Source organism: Anarrhichthys ocellatus, unplaced genomic scaffold (assembly GCF_004355925.1).
Source record: "Anarrhichthys ocellatus isolate YVR2014 unplaced genomic scaffold, GSC_Weel_1.0 scaffold17, whole genome shotgun sequence".
NCBI classification, from domain to species: domain Eukaryota; kingdom Metazoa; phylum Chordata; class Actinopteri; order Perciformes; family Anarhichadidae; genus Anarrhichthys; species Anarrhichthys ocellatus.
In genome coordinates this window covers 6,437,737-6,460,643 of record NW_022280047.1, presented here as the reverse complement: position 1 = coordinate 6,460,643, position 22,907 = coordinate 6,437,737, and the positions used below count along the sequence as shown (strand labels likewise).

Below are 22,907 nucleotides of genomic sequence, written 5' to 3'. Positions count from 1 at the left end.
GTGTGTGTGTGTGTGTGTGTGTGTGTGTGTGTGTGTGTGTGTGTGAGAGAGAGAGGAAAAAAGAGGGTTGCATTTGTCTTGTGCCAGTTTGGCTTACTGAGTGATTTTTTTTTTTTTTTGTGTGTGTGTTTGGCTGCAGCAGCACAAGTGCCTTGACAGTGGCTCAGTCCCTGCTGGTAATGCATTGTCTAAAAGACACATGAGGCCTACAGATGCAGCTGAGTTGCTTTTCTTTTTAAAGCTGAATTCATTGTTGCCTATGATGTTATGTGTGTGGAAAGAAATCTGGTTCACCCGCTTTGACTTTTCATATTACTATTCTGCATCCAACAAATGATCTAATGGGATGGTCATTTTAGTTCAATCAAAACATGGAGGTCACATCTCCACTGGGAATAGGGAGTCTAATGAAATAGATTTCAAAGGTTGGTGTGTGTGGTGGCCTGCAAGAAAAAACTGGTCATCATGCCCGAAAGGCTGAAGAAACAGTCTGTTAAGCTTTGTTTATATAAGCGCTTGGCACCGTAGCGCGAGCCCCGAGCATGTACGGAGGCGTTTATACTCTATGTGCTGTTCGTTGCATTATTCTCCAAAAACGCCAGAGGGCATGCAAAGAAAATGAACTGTGAAGAATAAAAAAAGACAACGATTGAAACCCATAGACTGTAGGTGTAATATACAGTCTATGTATGTAATCAGCCAAAGGCCATAAACCAACCTCCACTATGCCGAGGAGGGATTGTAATTATCTGTAAACTCATATCTCATGTTCATGGACAACTTTATTGCCTTTGTCCAAGCCCTGTGATCGCGCGCGCCACATGCACCAAGTTACAAATATTCCGAGGGGCACGACCAAGCATCGCGACCACTATGCGCACAATGTGCCGGCTGTGATTACGCCTTTTTACGCTCACTTTAGCTTCAACTGAAACTGTGTGTTGTTGTTGTCAAACTATGTGTTGTACAAGAATGATGTAACTCGTTTTAACCTGATTTTGTCTTTGTGTACAAGTGGTGTGTGTGTGTGTGTGTGTGTGTGTGCGTGTCCCATAAAACTAGGCGGAAAACATTAACAAAGCAGTTTATCTTCTTGCAAATTGATTTTTACCATAACCTTCGCTTAACCTTCTCCAACACAAAGTGACTTTGACAAAATGTAAAAATAGATTTTCAATTGGAAAAACTGAAAACTATAAAGAAAAGAATACATTATAGTTTTATTATTATAGTAGTAGTATACACAGCTATAAAATGGATGTGTACCACAGAGAGTTAAATGTGAGTTTAAGTGGCTGTATCCTTTAAACTTTCAGAACGTTAAAAAGTGTGTGTTTGCATTTGTATAATTATTCTGTGTGAGTGTAAGTTGTTCTGACTGACGGTTATCCATTGCACAAACATTGATATAGTTCTGGCTGAAATGCAGAGAGATCCTTGAGTGACTGTGACACAGATGTGTAGAAAATGGAAAATACAAGCAAACACCGAGAATGGAGTGACAGCCAAACAGATGATTTTATGGATTAGTGGAGTGAAATGAACCGAGTGAAGACTTTTGAAGCATTTTGAAAGAGGGAGCCAGCAGTTTGGCTCATTAACTGTGACAAAGGAGCCTATAACTGATTTGCGGCCATCTAATACGCTATACTTCAACCCACACAGCTAACTTTTCTGTAAACTTGTGAGGTCAATCATACTCTACTAAGGATACAATAAAGGTTTCCACATTTATACAAATGCTGTTACATCTAATATCGGAAGGATATGGATTTTAAAATAAATCTATAAGTCATTGTTATGGATTCTCAGTTCTATGTAGGAATGGTACTCCGATTTCTGTGAAATGAGGAATGCCGAAATCCTGTATCAATTTGACAAGTGATCAGAGGTGTTGTTGACTTAATAGTTTGTTATTTTAGGAACTACATATCGTTAATGTTGTTGTTTACTTTCCTACTGAGTAGATTACAAATTTGTTACCACTCTGTTAATCGTGAAGCTACCACCACCAGCCAATTAGCTTAGCATAATGACTGGCAAAGGGGAATCTAAAACGCAAGTATTAACAAATAATATCTTGTTTGTCATTTACTGACGAGCTTCATTTTGTTACTTGTAGAAAGAGCCGGGCTAGCAGTTTCCCCCTTCATCCAGTCTTTGTGCTAAGCTAAGATATCCGACCTCTGGCAGGGTCTTCATATTTACTGTTGCCTACAGACCAAGTGAAATCACTCTAGAAAGTAAATAAGCATATTTCCCTAAATGACAACGTATTCCTTAACATTTGTTTGTACTCTTCTGATTTCAACTTTCTATAGTTTGTGGATATAGAAATTCTTTCCGCATTGTGTTCAAGACTGTGTAGGCAGCGAGGTTGAAAGCTAAGTTAACGTAATTTTGTTAGGTGGGAAGAAAGGTTGAAAAACACTTCAATAAATTAGTGATAAGTCAAAGGAAAATGCTCAAAACCTGGAGGAGTATGTTGTGTATTTTACTGTGCTTTTGTGTTGTATTGCACCAGTGTAGACGACAGTAGAGGACTGTATTGCATGTAATTCTGGGACAGATTGTGGGTGAAGAAAAGTGATATATAAGTGAGAGATATAATTCCTACTTCTGAGCGTTTTTGATGAAGTTGCCAAGCATGGATGTTGCTGTTGACACCGTAGGTAAGTGTGGACAGTGATGATTTTCAGTGACGTATTTTAAACCTTTGATCATGTTGCTAAATAGGTGTTTACCTGAAGTCATCAAGTTGCTGTGAAACAGATTGTCCTCAGTCTGAGTGCTTCCCTGGACTTGACTTAACTTCTTTGCGTTTTCCCCAGGGGGTTGGACAACTAGATGCTGGGTTTCCATGGCAGCGGTCAGAGCTGTTTCCGGGGGTGTTGTGATGCAGATGTTCCCTGCAGGTGGTGTGTGTGCATGCGTGTAAGTGTGTGTCTGTGCCGATCCAGAAAGTGGTGTTTCTGAGGAGGCGGCAAACATTTTTATGTTTGTTTACGCTTGTTGCTGACCCAGGCCGATTGTCACCACTGCAGTTACTGGTGGAATGTTACTCTGTTGTGCGTGTGTGTGTGTGTGTGTGTGTGTGTGTGTGTGTGTGTGTGTGTGTGTGTGTGTGTGTGTGTGCGTGTGTGTGTGTGTGTTTAGTCGTATTTAACGTAGTATGAGTGGTCTAACTTATCACTGTTGTTGGACATTGTTTCAGCTGTTATTGTTTCATTGTGTCTATGTCTGTTGGTGCGTGGATGCCGTACTCCAAGAAAATGTCAAAAAAGGTCCAAACTGTGCTTCTGTTGGTGTGTATTTGCTCATTGGGGACCATTGGCATTGAAGAATGTTGAACTTCCTCTTTTTCTGTTCTCTTTTAGGCCTGTGAGGGAAAAGCAAGAATGATAGAAATATTTATAGTGTTTGCTACATTTGTAACACTTATTACTCTCAAACAATTTTGTGAAGGATTGCATCAACAGGAATGTGCACATCTATCTGTGAAAATGTGTACATGCAGGAGTCCTTGCTTTCCACTTCAAAAGCTGCATGTTTATCCGGTAGTGTTTCCGTGCTCTCATGCTTGTGTATGTTCTAGATTTGTAAAGTAAGCTGTTCATTCTCGATCTCTCCTCAGACACGGGACACGGTGTGCAGGCGAAGTTGCAGCAGCCGCAAACAACTCCCACTGCATTGTGGGGATTGCCTATAATGCTAGAATAGGAGGTGAGTGATATTTTGTCTGGTTAATATTCCACCAACGGGGTTTAAATACAACGAACGCTGTGTTTTTAGTTTGTATTTGTTTCACTGATTGATCATGTGCTTATGAACCACACACCATTGCGATGTCGTCATGGTGATGCCTGAATGCTTCTGCACACTTGCATTCTTATGAACGCAACAACTAAAAATCAATATGTGATAAGAACTTGAATTACAGAAACCTATATAGAGATCTTGTTGCAGAAATTTGCATAATAAAGAGGAGCAACATATGTGATTAAATTGTAACTTCTAATGCTTGAAGATACAGAGTTTGTCTAATACAACCAGGTGTTGTGTGGGACAAGCACACTGTAATACTTGTTTATGTATTAATTAGCTTAATTAATTACTTTATTTGTCTGACTGTTTAATTTATTATGACAGGATATTAAGCAGGTAGACTGGCTGTTTCATGCATATTATTAAACATTTGGAATGAAATACAAAGAACATAGATTAAAGTAGCTTGTGCATTTATGATTTATGTTTTTGTGTGTGTGTGTGTGTGTGTGTGTGTGTGTGTGTGTGTGTGTGTGTGTGTGTGTGTGTGTGTGTGTGTGTGTGTGTGTATATAAGGTGTGCGAATGCTGGATGGCGATGTAACGGATATGGTGGAGGCAAAGTCTCTGAGCCTCCAGCCGCAGCACATTGACATCTACAGCGCCAGCTGGGGACCTGATGACGACGGAAAGACCGTGGATGGACCAGCATCTCTGGCCAGGCAGGCCTTCGAGAATGGCATCCGCATGGTAGGCACATGCATACACATTTACATACAGATCAATGTACAAATGAACATGTGCTTCACTGCTCAGCCAAGACTTTGGCATCGGTATTCATATGGTTAGAAAAGATAGAAACACACTCTCCAAGTGTGTGTGTGTGCGTGTGTGTGTGTGTGTGTGTGTGTGTGTGTGTTTCATGCTCATGGACTCGTATCCGAAAGTCCTGCCTGGCTGTCTACTTGTGAAGCTCCTCCGGACATTAGAGAGCAGCCCCGGTCTGTTAGCATATATTCATCTACATATTCATAGCGTATTTTGCATAACGACAAGCTGCCGCTGTGTTGTTGGTTGGGTGGAGTGGAAACGCTATAACAGAGGTTAAGAGGGGTGAAGTCATTTACTGGTCATGTCTCTCTCTCTCTCTCTCTCACACTCACACTCTCTCTCACACACACACACACACACACACACACACACACACACACACACACACTACATCTACATGTTTCAAGAGTTTGCTACTCCTGGCTTTCTGCCATTTGGTTAAACAGATGTAGCCCTTTGATGAGGTGAGACAGAAACTGAAAACTTTGACTTGAAGGCTGACTGCCTCTGGCATGTTACAAAAAAGAGAAAAGAGAAAGGAACAAAGGTACCGACAGGCAGGGAGTGTGAGTAGAATAGGGTCCCTGCGCTCCAACAGGCTGGCCTTTTAAGTTGACAGAGGTGAGGGAGATATCTGTCCAACTGGTACAAGTTGGGCATGTGTATGTGCTTGCGTGCCCTCCCGCTATTGTTTGTGTGCATGTCTGAGTGTGTGTGCTTGTGAAGCTGAGGGGATATGACATGCTTGTAAGTGTATCATGTACCTATGTGACTCTCTGAAGGTTTATCACAGAGAGCTGAGGTGTTAGAAATACCACTGACAGCTGTGCAGAGTGCTGTACTTGACTTCTGTTGCCAAATGTAAAAAACGGTGGAAAAAAAACCCCATCACAATTGGACAATTTCCCAGAGCCCAAGATGACAGTTGCAATTTTTGCATTTCAGTGCAAAACCTGAGGATTTTCAATTCACAAATATATGATTTTAGACAAAAAGACAAAAGTAGAGAAATGCTAAAAATGTGAATGTTTGTTATATTTCACTGAAACTGTTAATGTTGAATTTTCTGACAAATTAATTAATTGGCATTTCTTGTCACCAATGAATTGTTTATTCTTTAGTCTGTGCTCTCCTTCGATCTGTTGATGACGATTGGATTGCTGTGCATCAGTTTCACATTGCGTTTCTCCACTCTCCCCTCCCCTCCTCTGTCCTTCTCCCTCTCTCTACTCACTGTTTCCTCTCCCTCCCTCTCTTTGTCCCTTCCTTTCTTTCAAAGCACTCTCCATCGCTCTCATCTGTCAGCGTTTGCTCCTGTCTGATCCCCCTCTCACTCAGAGGGGCTCCACATCCTTATCGCTGCCTGACAGAAGCACCCTTTTGAAGAACTCCTTTCCACCTTTATTATCTGTGTGTGTGTGTGTGTGTGTGTGTGTGTGTGTCTTTTTGAGAAACAGTTTAAATCGCAGTGTCAGTCGAGTTTGTCAGATACCTTTTTTGCTGACTCCTGGCTGAACTTTGCCTTGACGCCTCAGTCGGAGGCATCACCAGCACCGTAACTAGCTCAGTGCGTCTCCACCAGGTCTGGGTTTAGGTTATTTTCAACTCTGACAATTTTAGAAGTACAATGTCAAAAAAGAAAAAAGTAAACGGCATTTGGCTTGAGGAGGTTTGAGAAATGGTTAAAACTGAATACTCTTATTTGTAAATTAGTTGGCGTGTGAAGCTCACTCTGAGCTGGCCCGGGTCTCAGGGATCATTTTCTTTTTATTTTAGATATACTGTGTAACCTCTTCTGGAAACCTGGATTTGAATATTAAACAGCTGCCTGGCTGCTCATATAATGTTCCTCAGTTATAACAAATGTCCATATGTGTGCAATGTTCAGCCAAAGTTTGGTGAAATGCAAAACATGCACAATGACTCATTGAAAAACTCTGCCTTTGTTGTGTAAAAGAAACCGGTCTTTTCATGAATATTTTGTGGCTTTATTGGTTTGCTTCCTTTCATAGTTGTGTACAATCAAGTTACATTTTTTTTGTGGGCTGTTGATGCATTCTTAAAGCACAGGTAATGACTTTGTATGGGTAATAGTTTCAAAAACTTACAAGCTTAAAAAGATTGAGTGAAACAGACTGATGGATATGTACTGGACTGACAAAAAATGATTAAACAAAAATAGAACTAAACACAAGGTCCAAACTGCAAGGATGCAAAAAAAAGAGAATGTTTTGGATAAACAAAACACAGGAGGCCGATGGAGAGCAATTATAGCACAACATGATATGATGATAAACAAATAAATAGGAGTCAAAGATCAGAAAAGGACCTTATGGTAATCATACGTTTAGGAGGAGATTTATAAGAAGCTGCAGCTATTGTAACACAATATAACACATATAGACATCATTTTATTCTTTTCAACACATATTGATAAACAAATCTTACTGCTGAAACCAATGTGAAAAATAAAAAGCTAAATCAGACAAGATGCAATAACGTGTACTATTAACAAAACAAACATCTTTTTAAGCAATGTTCTGTATCTAATTTATTACTAGTTAATATGACATCATTCTCGTAATACATTTTGTACATGATGTCAGTCAGTACATTAACTCGTAACTTTGCTGCTGTGGCACTGATATCAGGAGAGATGGAAATACACCTCAGTCCGAGATCAAAAAAAATCTTACTAACACAGCAGATATGTCAAGTTTTCAAAGGAAAGAAAACACCACTTTATTCTGCCCAGTTGAAACATTATGATTACTGAACTAGGATCAAATCACAGTTACCAGACATTCACAGGCCGCTGAGGCTTTGCTGCCTCTCTGACTGTTGCTGATCATTTCTTCGTCATACAGTGGTTTTGCACACTGAACACATGAACTTGTTACTCAGACAGAAATGAATAGAACATTTTCAAATATCAAGCCGAAACAAAGCCTGATGATGAGTAAGTACCTCTTAGTGCTAAAACAAATCGGCAGCCTCTTACTGTATCCTCTCTGCTTCTCTTCCTGTTAGGGGAGGAAGGGTCGTGGCTCTATTTTCGTGTGGGCTTCAGGAAACGGCGGGCGCAGCAGAGACCATTGCTCCTGCGACGGCTACACCAACTCCATCTACACCATCTCCATCTCCAGCACAGCTGAGAGCGGACGCAAGCCATGGTACCTGGAGGAATGCTCGTCCACACTGACCACCACCTACAGCAGCGGGGAGAACTACGACCGAAAGATTGTAAGGAAATTGTGTGTATGGTTTTAAAAACTACTGAATGCATACACACGAGTTCTATAAATGAGCACAAGTTCCCATGGCCTGACTTTACTGCAGGGCCAGAACACGTATTCCTTCTTCACTGATGTCCGAAATTCTAGCACAGTGGTTTGTGCTTAAATGAAAATTCGACAAGATTTCTGTTTTTCATCTTTAAATGCGTGACATGAACCAAAGATGCATGCTAAGGCTGGTCTCCCTGTCCTAGATAATTTACATTAAATACTGACCATGTTTTGATTTGGAGCTTAAAAATTGTAAAATGTATAATTTCAGTTAAGAATACAGCATGACGCTATTTGGCATTAACTTCACCTGGTTTGTGTGTGTGCTTTGTGGTCCAGTGGTGTGGCCTGGTTTCACCCACATTGACCAACTCGCTCCCATGCTCCACTTGGATGGACAGTGACAGTTGTCCACTGTGAGCTAGCTTGTCTGGCAGTGTTTTGCTACATTCCTCATTCTGATGCTACAGACGGAGACACACACACACACACACACATACTCTCTACGGTGTCCCTCTGGCTTAGTAGAGTATATCTGAATCAGTCTAATCTACTTGAGCATACACTGTCCTGTCTACTTAATGCTGTTGGACCACTTTCACTTCTTACTTAACCATTTCAGATTCTGTGTGTGTATATTCAGATAATCCCTCAAACTTTTTGGTCCAGGAGAGGCCCTTTGATGAGGGCTCATACTGGAAGTTAGACAAGCTTTTCTTGGCGGACTGACTGTCGAGCTGTCTTGAGTTGTTGGCTGTTAAAAGTCCAAACAATCAAGCGAACATACAGCGCTTTAACAACATGCTTTACTGCTCCTTCTTCCCTCTTACTCGTTGTCCTTGGATTCTCCTTGGGGATTGAATTCATTCCTTTAATTCTTGGGGAAACGGGTGATTTGTGTAGTTGTGTGTGTGAATATCTGTGTGTGTTATCTGTAGTGAGGCAGTGTATCAAGGCTGGAATGTGGGTTTCAGGTGTGTCTAAATCCTTCTGATCCTCATGACTTCAATCTCTCTCTCTCTCTGTCTGTTTCTTTCTCCCTCTCATCTTTCCAATACTGTCACTATTCTCTCTTCTCTTCCTCTTCTTCAACTTTTTTCTTTTGGGTTGTTTCTTGTCTCTTCCCTTCCCCTTTCTCTGTCTTCATTCCTGTAATTCCTCTTCATCTCTCTTCCCTCCCTTGTCTAACTCTGTCTTCACTCTCACTCTCTTCTCCTCTGTTTGCAGATCACAACAGACCTGAGACATCGATGTACAGACAGTCACACGGGGACGTCGGCCTCGGCTCCCATGGCTGCTGCCATTGTTGCTCTGGCACTGGAGGCAAAGTAAGATCCACTTAAACTCATCCCTTCACTTCATCCCTTTGCCCATTGCATACCTTCTAATGCCCTCTTGTCCTCTGGCCTCATTGATCTATATGAGGAGCTTGTGAAGCATTTTCTCACAAGCATATCGTGCTGAGCAGTTAAACAAATGTAAATGTTCTTCTGGATGGTGGGCTAGAGAATGGAATGTAAAGATTGGTTTAGAGTTTCAGCTTTTGCAATTAACTTGCCTCTATATAGTGATGTATTCACATTTAGTGATTACATCTGCAGCTGGCAGGGGTGCTCTGTGGCGCTGAATAAAAGGAGTCATCTGCTGTTAATATGTAACTGTTATTTTGGATGCCAGGCCAACATCAATAGTTTGTTGATGTGACAGACAAACCATCGTTTTTCCAGGTATATAAACTTTGTTTGATTAATCCTTTACTCCAGTGCACCTTCTGAGAGGGTCTAGAGATGCACTATGCCGATACCTTTTTCAGTAAACTATAGATAAAGTGTATGTGCAGTCTTCTTCGGTATACAGTACTTGCCTGCTTGTGGATTGTCATCTCAGTCAGTGGTGAACTGTGCTTGAACTTTAACAGAATAAAGCACTCCATTTAGTGGTGCCAGCTATATACAGCTGAAGTGTGTACATACCTGAGCTGGGACATATACTTTGATAAACACAATATATTGCAGTACCAGCTCCTCTGTAATATCACAATGTTGTCTTGGGATCCTGAGGCTGAGGTGTTTGCATCCTTTACTGCAGACATTTGAATCTGAACTGTTCTGCTTTCTGCAATTATACGGCTGTTTCAATGAGGGTACATGACACGAACAGTGTTTCATCTCAGCTGTCTTTACAATATCATGACATTATAAATATAGAATATGACTGATTACTATATGTCAGATAGTTGTCTTAAGATAGTGATGCCGTCATCATTGTGGGCAAAATATTGGGATTATTGATTCCAAGCCCAATTTTTTTTCCCTTTCTTGTTGTTTTCAAACATAAATAATTTAGATCTTGGTTTCAAGATATCCTTTGTGGCAGAATTTCACCCCGTCTGTAACAAGCAGGGCTACCCACAGACATTTGTGGCCAGGTGCTAACATGCCAAACACTTCTGCTACAGGGTTCTGGAGTGCCGATTTTCAATGTTGGCATTTTCAGAGATGAGAAAAGAGCCAGATTTTAAAAGCATTTTATTTACAATGGCTTCTAGATGCCCCGGTAGCTTCTTGTGTGAAACACTGCAGATGCCTGCCCTGCCTGCTCCTCTTTGGAACCTGTTGACGTGCTTTATTTGTGATCAATTCATTAATCGGAGTGAGTGCAGTGCAGGTGCAGAGACTGTGAATTGGCCTTCACCCCATCATCACATGTTGAGCGGCTCGGTAAGCTGAGGTCACTTCATTTAACCTGGATAATCCAATCCAAATCCTCCCAGTAGAAAATATTCTCGGTTTCCAGGCAGTGCTGGGCACATAAGCCTGTTTCCTCAACAAGATTATCACACACTGCTTCTTACCTGCCTGCTTTCTTCTCTTCTACGAGCTCTCACTTCCTCTGTCGTGCGTGCTGAGCCTCCACCACTGTCATGATGTTTTCTTTTTGTTGTTTTTTTCCTCCTCCAAGGCAAACACTCTTTCCTTCCTTCCATCCTTTTGTTCACTTTCTCACATGGATAAACCTGCATGCATGCACATGCAAGCAAAGAGGAGAGGATGAAAGGGAGAGGGGAAAAAGTTTAGACAAACTGTGCAATACTGATCATATCTGCTCTTATCTGGTGAATGAAAGCGAGCAAACTCTGTGTGATAAACATGTCAAGACGCCATTACGCTAGACTTCTTTTTACTCTCTACTGTGAGGTCTTTTCCCTCGGTATGAGAGTGGATTGGAACATGTTGCTCCGGAAAACTGTCTCATGCTCCGTTCTCTGTACATTTTGCCAAGTTTAAGATGTTTTAAGTCAGCACATGATTTATCTCTTTATGAGTCTGGCACAGCAAGCAGCGAGGTTTAAGAGCTTCAGAAACTTATATTTCTATCTGCCATTCCTTTTCTCCTTGGGAGTTGAAGACATGGTAAAGTGAGGGAACATGGAGACAGGACTCTTCAGTGAGGAAATTAGGAGGGATAAACAAGAAAATGAGCAAGGATAACCTAACACAAGGATGTCATCTGCTAGGAGGTTACATTCGTCTGCTTTAAAATTCAAGCTAGAGAAGCAGATAAAGTTCAAAGTACCAAAAATGCTGATTGTAGTTCAGTGGGTAATCAACCATCACTGGACTGAATGAAGGTGAGATGGAGAGGGACTCTTCATTTTCCTTCTTGCTTTCTCCCTGCAGATTACCCATGTGTGTTTTCATCCATAATTACACTTAAAAGAAGCACCAAGAAACCCGTATTAGACGACCTCTTTTGCTGCTGGTTTTCCCCAGTATGCAAGCTACTCCATTAATTAGTATTGGCTTGTTTATAGGAAGGGTGTCGTGGCCTAGATAACGATGCCAAAGTCACTTTTAATTAATGACCATAAAACATGTATGGAGCCATAATTATACGGTGGCAGCTAAGCCTATTAATAATGATCTGTACATTAATTATTCTGACTTGTACATCACTTTACTGTGCCACCATCCTGTAATTGTTTTTTACTTGATATTTTATTTTCAACTTTTTAAGAAGTATATGTTCTTCAGTTAGTTTTGACAAGTGTGGGCTCATTTAGGCCATTAGGGAACAAAGTGTAACAAAATAGCTGTTGTCTTAGCTACTGTTGTTTTATGGGCATTAAAGGGGTGTGATATTTGATGTGCACTGCAGGTAGGGAAAAAGAAGACATTTTCTTTCCATCTTCCAATATTTCCTTGTTTAGATCCTGATCTCATTCCTAACATCAGAAAGCATTCTTGAATAGAACCCTGCAAACTGCAAAAGGCTGACCTAACACTCCATTAAGTAAACTTGATTACTGTTCTTTAAAAACCGAGTGATGGATAGCTAATGTGAAAAGTATAGCTGTTTTCTAGTGCTGCGAGAGATAGATGGCCAGCTTTCAGCATTACTAAAATGTTAATGTATGTAAAAGGAGGAATGAAATGGTTGAGATTAAAAAGACCTAACGGTCGGAAACCTCAGGATTTTATTACATGTTTGACTAACTAATTTGAATGTGATCACCACACTCGCCAATCAACTTGGGAATGTTCCAAAAGGGATAGATCTGACTCAAAAAGTTGTTTTGTTTTCATTAAAATTAAAAGCGATGCTTTACATTAAATCCATAAAGTATATAATGCAATTTATGCATAGAACAATATAATAAAGAAAAGGTAAAAATACAATAAAACAGAATACCAATACACAACATTGATTAACCCTATCCCCAGCCCAGTAGTGCTACTCCTTGATACAGATAAAACTGCCAGAAGATTCTTCTGACTATAATCTATGAAAATCAGCAGCTAAATGTGTGATGCTGAGAATTCTCCCAGATGTTAAGGATTTTAAGCTTTCACATCATACCAGCGTATCTTCTTAAATTTAAAAATCTGAATGTTGGGTTGCCAACGTTGAATATTAGTTTTAGGTCAACTGATTCAGAGCAGTGCAGATTCTGGAGGACTTAGATGGAGAGGGAGTGACACGAGGGGAAGGAATGGAGCATCTGGCCGGCATATGAGATGGAAGGGAATCCCAGGAAACTTGGTGACCCACTTCTTCCTGGTTTTTCCCTTTTTAATGTAGCATTTGTACATCAAAGCACTTGAGGCAAATGGCTGCCATCTCGTAATGGATCTCACGTGAGATCTGAGAAACTAGGGATGGATGAACGCGTATCGCTGCTCTCCATCTATGCTTCTCTGTCATTTTCTCTCTCAGTAATCTTCCACCTACTGTACGTATATTACTGTTTTGTTTACCTTGTTTTACATTCCGTCTGCTTTATTCTTTCTTGCACTTTGTTTTTTAACCTCCTTCCCCTTTAATCCCAAACTTTATGTTTCTCTTTCACACACACATCTTCCTTGTCTGAATTTATTCAGAATTAACAATGAGATATCTTTTCTGTCTTACTATTCATTCATTGTCCCCCTTTTAGTCATTTGTTTTTTCTCTTCATGTTCTGCTTTGCCTTTCACAACATAATGAATTATTCAAAACGTTTTTCTCATCATTATTCCTGTATTTAAATCTGTAGTGCAGCTTGACCGGGTCTTCTATGTATGTGCATTTGTGTAGATTTTATTATTTGTTATTTAAAATGTATGCGTGTGTCTGTTTGAGTATGTGCATATCAAAGCAGGTATTTACATCATTTAGTTATTCATTTATTCACTTGGTTCTTGCACAGGTTTGTCCTGGGAGTTTTTTACATTACAATAAATATATTAATGTACTCGTGTGTTTGTGTGTGTGTTTTTTTTCCCACTAGTCCTCTTCTAACATGGAGAGATGTTCAGCACATAATTGTAAAGACCTCAAGAGCCGGACATCTCAGTGCCCCTGACTGGAAGACCAATGCTGCTGGTTACAATGGTACATACACGCACATGCGCGCATACACACATAGTGTGTTATAAAGAATACTAGAAAAATAGTTGCGGAGAAATCAATATGCAGTATTTTGACACCTGAATTTGTTTCCTCCCATCACAAAAGGGATGATGAGCAGTTTCCAAAAATGTTTCTTGCTTAACTACTGCGCCACCAGCTGCCATCTGTCAGGGTCCATGTCGGGGTTGCATTTTGTAACTTTGTGTGTACGAGGGAGAGAAACCAACACAGTGAGAACTAGGGGTCAGCCAGGCTACAGGCCCAGTGTGCCTGGAGATTTTCCAAGTGACTGTTTTTTTTCAAAGAGGAACTAAAGAGAAACAGAACAGGGAATGAGGAGTGGGAGAAGTATGGAAGGAATTCATATTTGAGCTGTTGTACTCATAAGTTAAGTAGTTTCTAAACTTTCTTTTTAATTTTTAGGCAACTACCTTTTATGTCCACAGTATTTTCATTTCAGTTAGTAGAGAACATCAAATTTAGAGAATACTGAATCTTTTTTTGAGACACATTTTGACTCTGTAATAACCCAGATAACAGTCTTTACTAGAAATATAAAAACGGTACAATACTAGATGCCTTTAAGGAGGGCAACAAACCTGTCCAGAGGGCTTGGCACTGATTTATTCTGACCCCCTCTTTCAGATTTTTTCAGGGTGTATGATTTCAAGATTGCGAAAATAATGGAAAAATCTTCTTGAGAAATTTTGAACTATAAACACTCATTGTTGAGTAAACCATCACTAGTATGAGAAACAGTAGAGTCGTCATTAGAGTGGTCTGATCTACTGTGACTTTCCACTGTTTCCTACAGTCAGCCATCTTTACGGCTTTGGTCTGATGGACGCTGAGGCGATGGTGAAGGAGGCGGAGCGATGGAAGCAAGTCCCTACTCAGCACGTCTGTGTGGAGAGCGCAGACCGACAAATAAGGTAGAATGCGCACACACACACACACACACACACACACGTATCCTGACATACTAGCTTGCAGGAAACGTGTTTTAGACAACTTGTTGAGCACAACTTCATTAACCTGAAATCATATTGAACCATGAGTCTCCTTTAGCATTTCAATTCATACTAACTGTCCAAAAGTATATTAGATATTATATCAATATGTCATTGTTAAACCTCTCTGTGCAGGCAAGTCAAGTTCTTCCACACCAAACTTGGAAAATCATTTCTTCATGGTTCTCACTTTGTTCAACTTGACAAACTGTTTTCACAAAGTTGGATGCACTCTATTGTCTAAAATGTCATTGTTTGCTGGAGCATTAGGATTTCCCTTAATTGGACCTAAAAGGTCCAAAGCAACAGCATGTGGACTGGGGTGTCTACATAAATTAATTCTTGGACTCTACTGCTGTGCCTCAATAAATGATGGCTATTCTATAGTTAAACAGGTATATTAACTGTGGTAGACTCTCTGAGTTTGAAGTGAAATGCCAGATAACTGAGTCAACTCTAAGACCAACATATGTGACGCAACTTCTTTCTCAGTTTTTCTCACAGTTTTTTCTTTCCCTGGTGTTTTATGCACCAGCATGTGTTTGAGAGTGCAGTTGTGCAAGCTGTACCTTGATAGGGGCCAAGCATTAGTTCTGGCAGGGTGGTTTTCACATAAGACCTTTACTACGCACACACACACAAACACACACACACACATGGAGAGAGCCAGGGCTTCACAGCTTGTTATTCTTGATGCAGCTGGAAGCCTGAGCACTGTTCTGTGTTAGGCTGGCTGGCTGAACTCGGGCCCTGGTTTGCTTTCAGTCAAAGGCTCGGTGGCCAGCGACTGCAGCATTACCAGTGTCATTCTGTCTGTTCTGCTTCAGTGCACAAGTCAGTCCACATGAGGCTTATGCAGTCCAGCTTGTGTCAGAGGCAGTTGTGCTAAGCCCTCTGTACTCATGGATTGTGTGTTGGCTCATGGAGAGATTACCACTGTTGTTGTGTAAAAGAAATAAAACAACCATGTCATTTTAGCCTCCTTTTTCCATGTATAGTATGTAAGTAGTATTTATGAAGTATCCTTAGAGACGTGGGAAATGGTCAGTCAAACATTTGTCCAGTTACTGGGAGCTTGAGCCTTTTTCAGAAACAAAATGACCCTTCTTCCATCCAGCCAAATGACAGACTCGCAAAGTAAAAGTAGGCAATAACGAGGAAACATAAGGCTTTATTTTGTTTGGTTTGGTTTTGGAACAAAGTCATGACATTTTATTGTGTAACACATTACAAAACTGCCCTAAAAAGTCTGAGACATTCTTTTCCCTTAATTAACCACTTTATTGAGTAAAAATCTCTTCATCTCTTCATGTTTTTTTCATAGATTGTGTTTTGGAGGCAGGTCTATATGCGTCTCTTTTTCTGTGTTGGTGTACATCTACAGATGTGCGTGTTCTGTGCTTCTGACTTGCTGCATGAGTGCAGCCATCACCTCACTGCTGTATGTTCCCACAAACCCTCTGGCCGGCCTCTCTGACTGCGTTTGGTAATGTCCGTCTGCGATCGCTCGCCTCACTCCACTTGGAGCACGTACCAGGAAAACTGCCTGGTCCGTGTGCAGTCAGGATGGTGTTAATCGGCTGTGCGTCTGCTCTGCTCGGTTCCATGCGTGTGGTTCAGTTATCTGTGTTGTGTCATGGAGAAGCCAGAGCTGTGATATCAGCCCTAGACTCCCCAGCCATTACTGCTGTCCGCTTTCCAAACAGTCATTAACTACTTACGAAAGAGACAATCAGTGTTTTCTCTCTGTTATTCATTCCATCATGTCTGCTTGAGCTCGTGCCATTTCCTTGTGTTTCTCAGTTTTCAGTGGTTTTAATGCTAATTGTTTATATTGACTATTAGTCCCTCAAGAATGATAAAAATGATCAGAGTAGAAGGACAAATGTAGAAATTGTTATGGATTGTTTACCTGCCTGTATTCTGGAAAAACGATTCATAATGCGCTGCTTTAAATAATAAGGAACCACTTTGACTCCTTTCTTACTAATTTGCTGATTTAATTGTTAAGAGAAAGGGGAATTTGTTTCAGCCATGTTAGTAGTTTAAAATATATACATTCACAATACATTTCTCAATTGAAATCGTTAAATTCATCTTGCTGGCCAGTTATGGCCTTTCACAAACAAATTGGTATATTTAGCTGTAATTAACAATCCATAGACTAATTGTGAGTCAACATGATCGCCCACTTATCATTTCAGACGGTTACATTCACACTTAGGTTTTAAAAAACCCATTAGCAGAATACAAGTATTTGACTGTAATTGAAATATCTGTGGGTCTCGACGGGCACTATGTGGTCTGAATGGCAAAAGAAAGAACTTTTAATAATCAAATACATTGTGTTGCTCTTTGTCTCAGTTAATTCTTGAGCCAAGTTTGAATAATATGTTGTTCCAAGAGAAACGCTTCATCTTCATTGCACATCTTAAGGCAATCTTTACCAGCCGATAATGGTCTTGGGGTAACTTTCCTCTTAATGATAAACATCTGTGCTGTATCACTGAGGCCCTAAAAATGTCATCACTGTCATTGTAACCCTGACAACCCAGGGGGGAAATAAAACTGGTTCCAATACAGGATCAAACCACACATGTCACTGGCATTAATTGTCTTTCAAATAATAATTATGGTAATCCTTTTTATATTATTTTGCGAGCAAGCGTCATTCACCAGCTCTATTTTAGTTTCCAGCAAATAAATCCTGCATGTAATCCAGCGCTACAGCCAGTGAGTTGACATGTTGAGCTGGCTCAACTGCTTCATGTGTTCCCTGTTGTGCAGCAGCAGCGTACAGTATGAGCCTTTTTTTACTTGCTCTAGCAAGATGGTGTCCATTGTCCCCCGAACTGGACCTGTCCATGTTTTCACGTTTTTGTCATTCTACTGCTATTATATTAGATCATACCACAGATGTTATTCAAGGAGTCATTATATCTTTGTGTTGGGTGATCATTCTGTTGCGGAGCTGTGCTTAGCAGGCAAAAGAAAAAAAGGCTCTTTGTCTTTTTATCATGCTCATGGTTCTTTGTTCCTTTGGCAGGTTGAGGTTTATGAAATGGAAAACCTTTGTGCATGATCTTTGTTTTTTTGAGGAGGTTAAATCGAAGTACATGTGATTGCTTTGAGGGGTGCCGTAGTGAAATGAAACTTGATATTGAGTGTTATGTCGTTCACTAACATATAGCCGACTGAACAGAATGTGTCGGTGTAGGGAGACAGCCACAGTCCCCAACCTCCCCGAAGGAGCAAACGGACTACAAGTACATTATGGCTGAGAGCACACGGAGTTACATTCAGCCGATAAATCATGTGTTTTGAAGATCATGTCCAGATTAATTTAACTCTAACCAAATGTGTGGTTAATAAATAAGGGTATCTGATACTAAACGGGCCCCATTGTCACAATACCTGATCCAGCTATTTGTCTCTGTATCAGACCAATATCAGTATCAGCACATCTCTAATTCGTAGCTCTAAACAAGTTCACTTTAAAATTTGTACCACAGCTTTGTACAGAGGAAAGATATCTAATTTTGAAAGACAAGTCAATTTTCTGAAGCTACTGTAATCAGAGCCCACGTTTTATCTTAAGTGATTTCAAGCTCATCTATGAAACACACTTTTAATCTCATTGGCCATCTGCTCCGCTCTAATATCTGATATCCTGTTTCTGTTTGCTTTTTTGTTGTTGAGGTTTGATGATTGTTCGAAAATCACGGTTGCAACGATATGTACTAGTACACCCAGCAAATCAACTAATACCACAATGTCCAAAAATTTGTTTTATGGCTTTCCCACTTTCTGTGAGTAGAGCTGGTTAAAAGTGGACTTTCTTGTTTCCTTCAGTGGCCTGATTGATAACATTGAATAAAGACAATGGGCCTCATTCACAAACAGTACGTAAGCACAAATCGTGACTCTGGAATTCATTCATATTTTCTTACCTGAATTTGTTCTACAAACAAATTAAGAACATCATTGAAAAACGATTTATTAGACAAATTAAATTTGTTAATTTACTAATATATTGGCCAAATGTATTAAATACCTATTAAATTGATGCCCTTTCATCCTAATATAACAATTTTGTAATGTCTTGTTTCCATTTTGTCTTCATGTATCATTCACTATCTGTGTCTTGATATCCTCTTCTGTTGATGCGAAGAGTTTTTACTGTGCAATGTATTTTTTTAGTTTTATTTTATGTATGCAATTAATGTTTACTCGACATTTAACTTTGCTGTCTTCTTGGCCGGGTTGGCATCGCAAAAGAGATTGTATCTCAATGGATTTCGTCTGGTTAAATATAAATCGGAATACGTTTGTAACTGTTAATGTTCCAAGAAATAACAAACTGGATATTTCGGTTTTTGTTTGTTTTCTTCTCATGTCTACCTTTTTGATTGGTTCCCATCTTGTCTTGCAGAACTATCCGTCCAGAGCATGTGGTCCGGTCGGTGTACAAGGCAACGGGATGCACCGACAACCCCAACCACCATGTGATCTACCTGGAGCACGTGGTCGTACGTATTACAATCACACACCCTCGCCGTGGGGACCTGTCAATCAATCTGACCTCACCCTCAGGGACCAAGTCTCAGCTGCTTGCCAACAGGTAACAAAGCAAGTTGTGATATGCTATCTGCAATGTAATACTACATACACTGCAAAGACATCATGTGAAATGATTTTTTGTCAGAATGTGATCTTCAAATATAATAACCCACATTGAGATATGTTTTTTTGACAGTGTTTTGCTATTTATGTCAAAACAGAAAGGGGATTAAAAATTCAGCTTTTTTATTCTGACTTAAAAAAAGGCGAAGTGCTTCTAATTTACAAATGTTGTGACCCATGGGGTTGAATACTTACATAAGCTAAATGAGGTGTTTCTGTCCATTTAAATGAATTTGCTCGATTCTCCAAAAATGTTACTTGTCTATGCTTGCTTCGTTAACAAGAAGAATTTTTAATCTGGGCTGAAACACCATAAGCGCTGTATGTACCTAGTCCATGTTCACCTCAAATGAACCACAGTCATGTACAATGTTTGCCCACGGTTCATTTGAGACTGGGATTGTACTCGGTTGAGTGGCTGAGATTGTTTGTACTGGTATTTTCAGTACTTGAGTTGTTTCCTCATCTATGATTTTGTGTGTTTGTATGGGTGTGTGTGTGTGTGTGTGTGTGTGCGCCTGGATGTGTTGTTGATGTGCAGGTTGTTTGATCACTCCATGGAGGGTTTTAAGAACTGGGAGTTTATGACCACCCACTGCTGGGGAGAGAAGGCAGCAGGCGACTGGGTCCTAGAGATCTATGATTCACCTTCGCAACTCCGCAGCCAGAAAGTACCCGGTATGACAGTGTTGCTAATTTCTCTAATTAAAAAGAAAATCATCAGTCTACTTACCCATTTATTTAATTACAGAGACAGTAGAAATAGAAGGAACAGGAAGAAGTACAGCAGGAGCACACATGCTGCTCTCCAGGCAATGAACTTAACTGCTCAAATGACCCACTAATTTAACAACATAATAAAGTCTCAAAGGGAGACTAGCAGTCGCAAAAAAGCTGTTCTGGCAGTCACTATAGTCCCATGTAACATGTGCCTAGTTTTCTCATGTGTGTTATTAAGAGAAAATAATGTAATATAATCTACTTATGGTAGCTGAACATACCTTGAAATATAGAATAATGTTGAAGGGTGGTGAAAGATTGTTGAACTGAGTTATCATCTTTCAACTGAACAGCAAAAAAGAAAATCCTGCCTTCACACATCTAATTATCTTTTTTTTTTGTGCAACATAAAGACAATCGTATAGCTGTCAAAGGATATTCAGCTGGTCACCATCAGGACAGACTGAAGTGTGTAATACTTTTACAATGCTTCTGTTTCCTCAGGCAAGCTTAAAGAGTGGTCACTGGTGCTGTACGGCACCTCTGCGCACCCGTACTCATCTCTGCGCAGCGATAAGCCCCGCTCCACAGACATGCTGACGCCCACCGAAGAGGAGTTCAACGGTAAGTGATAAGTCCAGAGCCGCACATAGACAGGTTTGCCATAGTAGCAGCATTGCAAAGTAACATCATTCTTTAGTGTCCTAGCTGTACATAAACTCTGTTAATAGTGACAAAGTAATGAGACCATAAAACCTATTCATACATCATCATCTCTTTACTATGTTACTTCTGTGTGTCTCCAGGCCCCTGTGACTCTGAATGCAATGAGAACGGCTGTGAAGGTCCTGGACCCAATCACTGCATCAACTGCCTCCACTACTTCCTCAAGTTCAAGAACAACACCAGGTCAGACTGCTTAAAGCTCCCTTACTGTAAATCTGTTTATCATAAAGCAGGCATAAATGCAATATCAATTTTGTGAGTTATCGGATTTCGTAAAAAGTCCCTCTGGAGTGTTGTTCAGAGCACCGCGCTCTTGGAGCGGCAGAGCGTACTCAGGGCATTGTGTCTGAGGAGACGGAGCAGCAGAGCGCCATGTGCATTGAATTTGGAAATGTTACTTGTTTACTAAACTATTTAATCAAACGTTTAGCTAAGCTACATTTACGCTAAACTCCTAACGTTAACTATGGACCCAAGCTCTTGCCTAGCATCGCAATTTTGTTGAAATGCACCAAAACACTTTAGACGGAGTGTATTTAGACGGAGTGTATTTAGACAGACAGTATAGACAGCAAAACTTAGATTTCATTTTTAAATATTGGGAATATAATTCCACTCGGTCTCACCGACTATAGATTTTCAAAGTATTCATGAAGATTTAAACGTAATTGCTGTGCGGACGTCTCCAGAGCCAACGCAGGTTTAAGAGTGTGAACTCCTCTGGGAGTTAAGAGACTGCCAAATAAAGAGCGGGATCAATATTAGCTGAAGGTCTCAATCAGAAAGGTGAAGTGAATGTCGGTGTATTCGCCGAGAACTTTTATTTGATTTAATCAGTTCAAGGCTATATTCCGATAGTGTTCTCGAGCTTCAAAAAAACATTTGTACAACAGCACAGTTTGCATGACTGCATTTGATGATCAGTATTCCGGCAGAAATTGACTGTGCATGTTTTTGCTCTGTATATGGAACAACCAAATTTCCGGTGATGGCTTGACATGTCGATAAAGTTAAATCTTGGATGTGGGTATTTATTTGGTTGTAGTTGGATCTTTGAAGAGTAGGAAACACAGTCCAGGGTGGAGAGAGGCAACAAGCTGTTAATCTTCCTGAGGCTGTTTAAGAATTTCTTTCTTAATTCTTAACACATATTCAACATCTTTGTTACGACCTCTACCTCATATTTAGTTTTAAGAAGCATGCATGAACACTAACATTGACATAATTGGCTAACTATGGTTAAAGAACGCTAGGTGTGCTGTGGTGTTGGCAGTATGTTTCTTACATGGCGGTGGCAAAGGCTCAAAATGATTTACAATAAATACTGTAGCAGCTTTCTAGATCAGACGTCACAACAGAAGACAAAAACATGTGTAAACAGGTGGGTCCTGAGCTGCTCTTTAAAGGCTCTCACAGTTGGAGCCACGACTTCAAATGCACTCTGTTATGTTGTTCTTTCAGTATCACAACTACATGACATAATCTCTAGCTTGTTATAATATTCTGACTCTTCGTCATGTCTTGGTCTGAATTTCTGTCACATTTGATTTTTCACATTTTGATGTTATCTCTCTGATGTGCTTATCAGTGCTTACTTACTCTGGATCATTTTGTTTCCATTTTGCCACCTTTTAAGGTCGCAGCTCAATGCTGCCCTGGTATTTGTTGAGCTTAGTGTGAATAGGCTTTAACCTTATCAGTGTGATAGCAGAGATGCTGTTTCCTGTCGTTCATATCATGTTCAGTCTCTCCCTTCCCCCTTTTTAAAAGTACGTGCGCGTGTGTGTGTGTGTGTGTGTGTGTGTGTGTGTGTGTGTGTGTGTGTGTGTGAACGTGTGTGTGAACGTGTGTGTGTGAACGTGTGTGTGTGAACGTGTGTGTGAACGTGTGTGAACGTGTGTGTGTGTGAACGTGTGGGTGAACGTGTGTGTGAACGTGTGTGTGAACGTGTGGGTGAACGTGTGTGTGTGAATGTGGGTGAACGTGTGTGTGAA

The 22,907-nt window shown here is 40.3% G+C and overlaps 1 protein-coding gene across 1 annotated transcript in view; it reads left to right on the top strand.

Annotated features, from left to right (window-relative positions):
* The window catches only part of pcsk5b (proprotein convertase subtilisin/kexin type 5b), a 49,385-nt gene that overhangs the window by 16,583 nt on the left and 9,895 nt on the right, over nt 1-22,907 (top strand). Inside the window, exons 4-13 of the mRNA XM_031856686.1 lie at nt 3,610-3,723; nt 4,342-4,514; nt 7,626-7,838; nt 9,110-9,210; nt 13,653-13,756; nt 14,589-14,706; nt 19,217-19,405; nt 20,009-20,145; nt 20,692-20,811; nt 20,994-21,096. Coding sequence (XP_031712546.1) covers nt 3,610-3,723; nt 4,342-4,514; nt 7,626-7,838; nt 9,110-9,210; nt 13,653-13,756; nt 14,589-14,706; nt 19,217-19,405; nt 20,009-20,145; nt 20,692-20,811; nt 20,994-21,096 — 1,372 coding nt within the window. The remainder of the gene's footprint in view (nt 1-3,609; nt 3,724-4,341; nt 4,515-7,625; nt 7,839-9,109; nt 9,211-13,652; nt 13,757-14,588; nt 14,707-19,216; nt 19,406-20,008; nt 20,146-20,691; nt 20,812-20,993; nt 21,097-22,907) is intronic.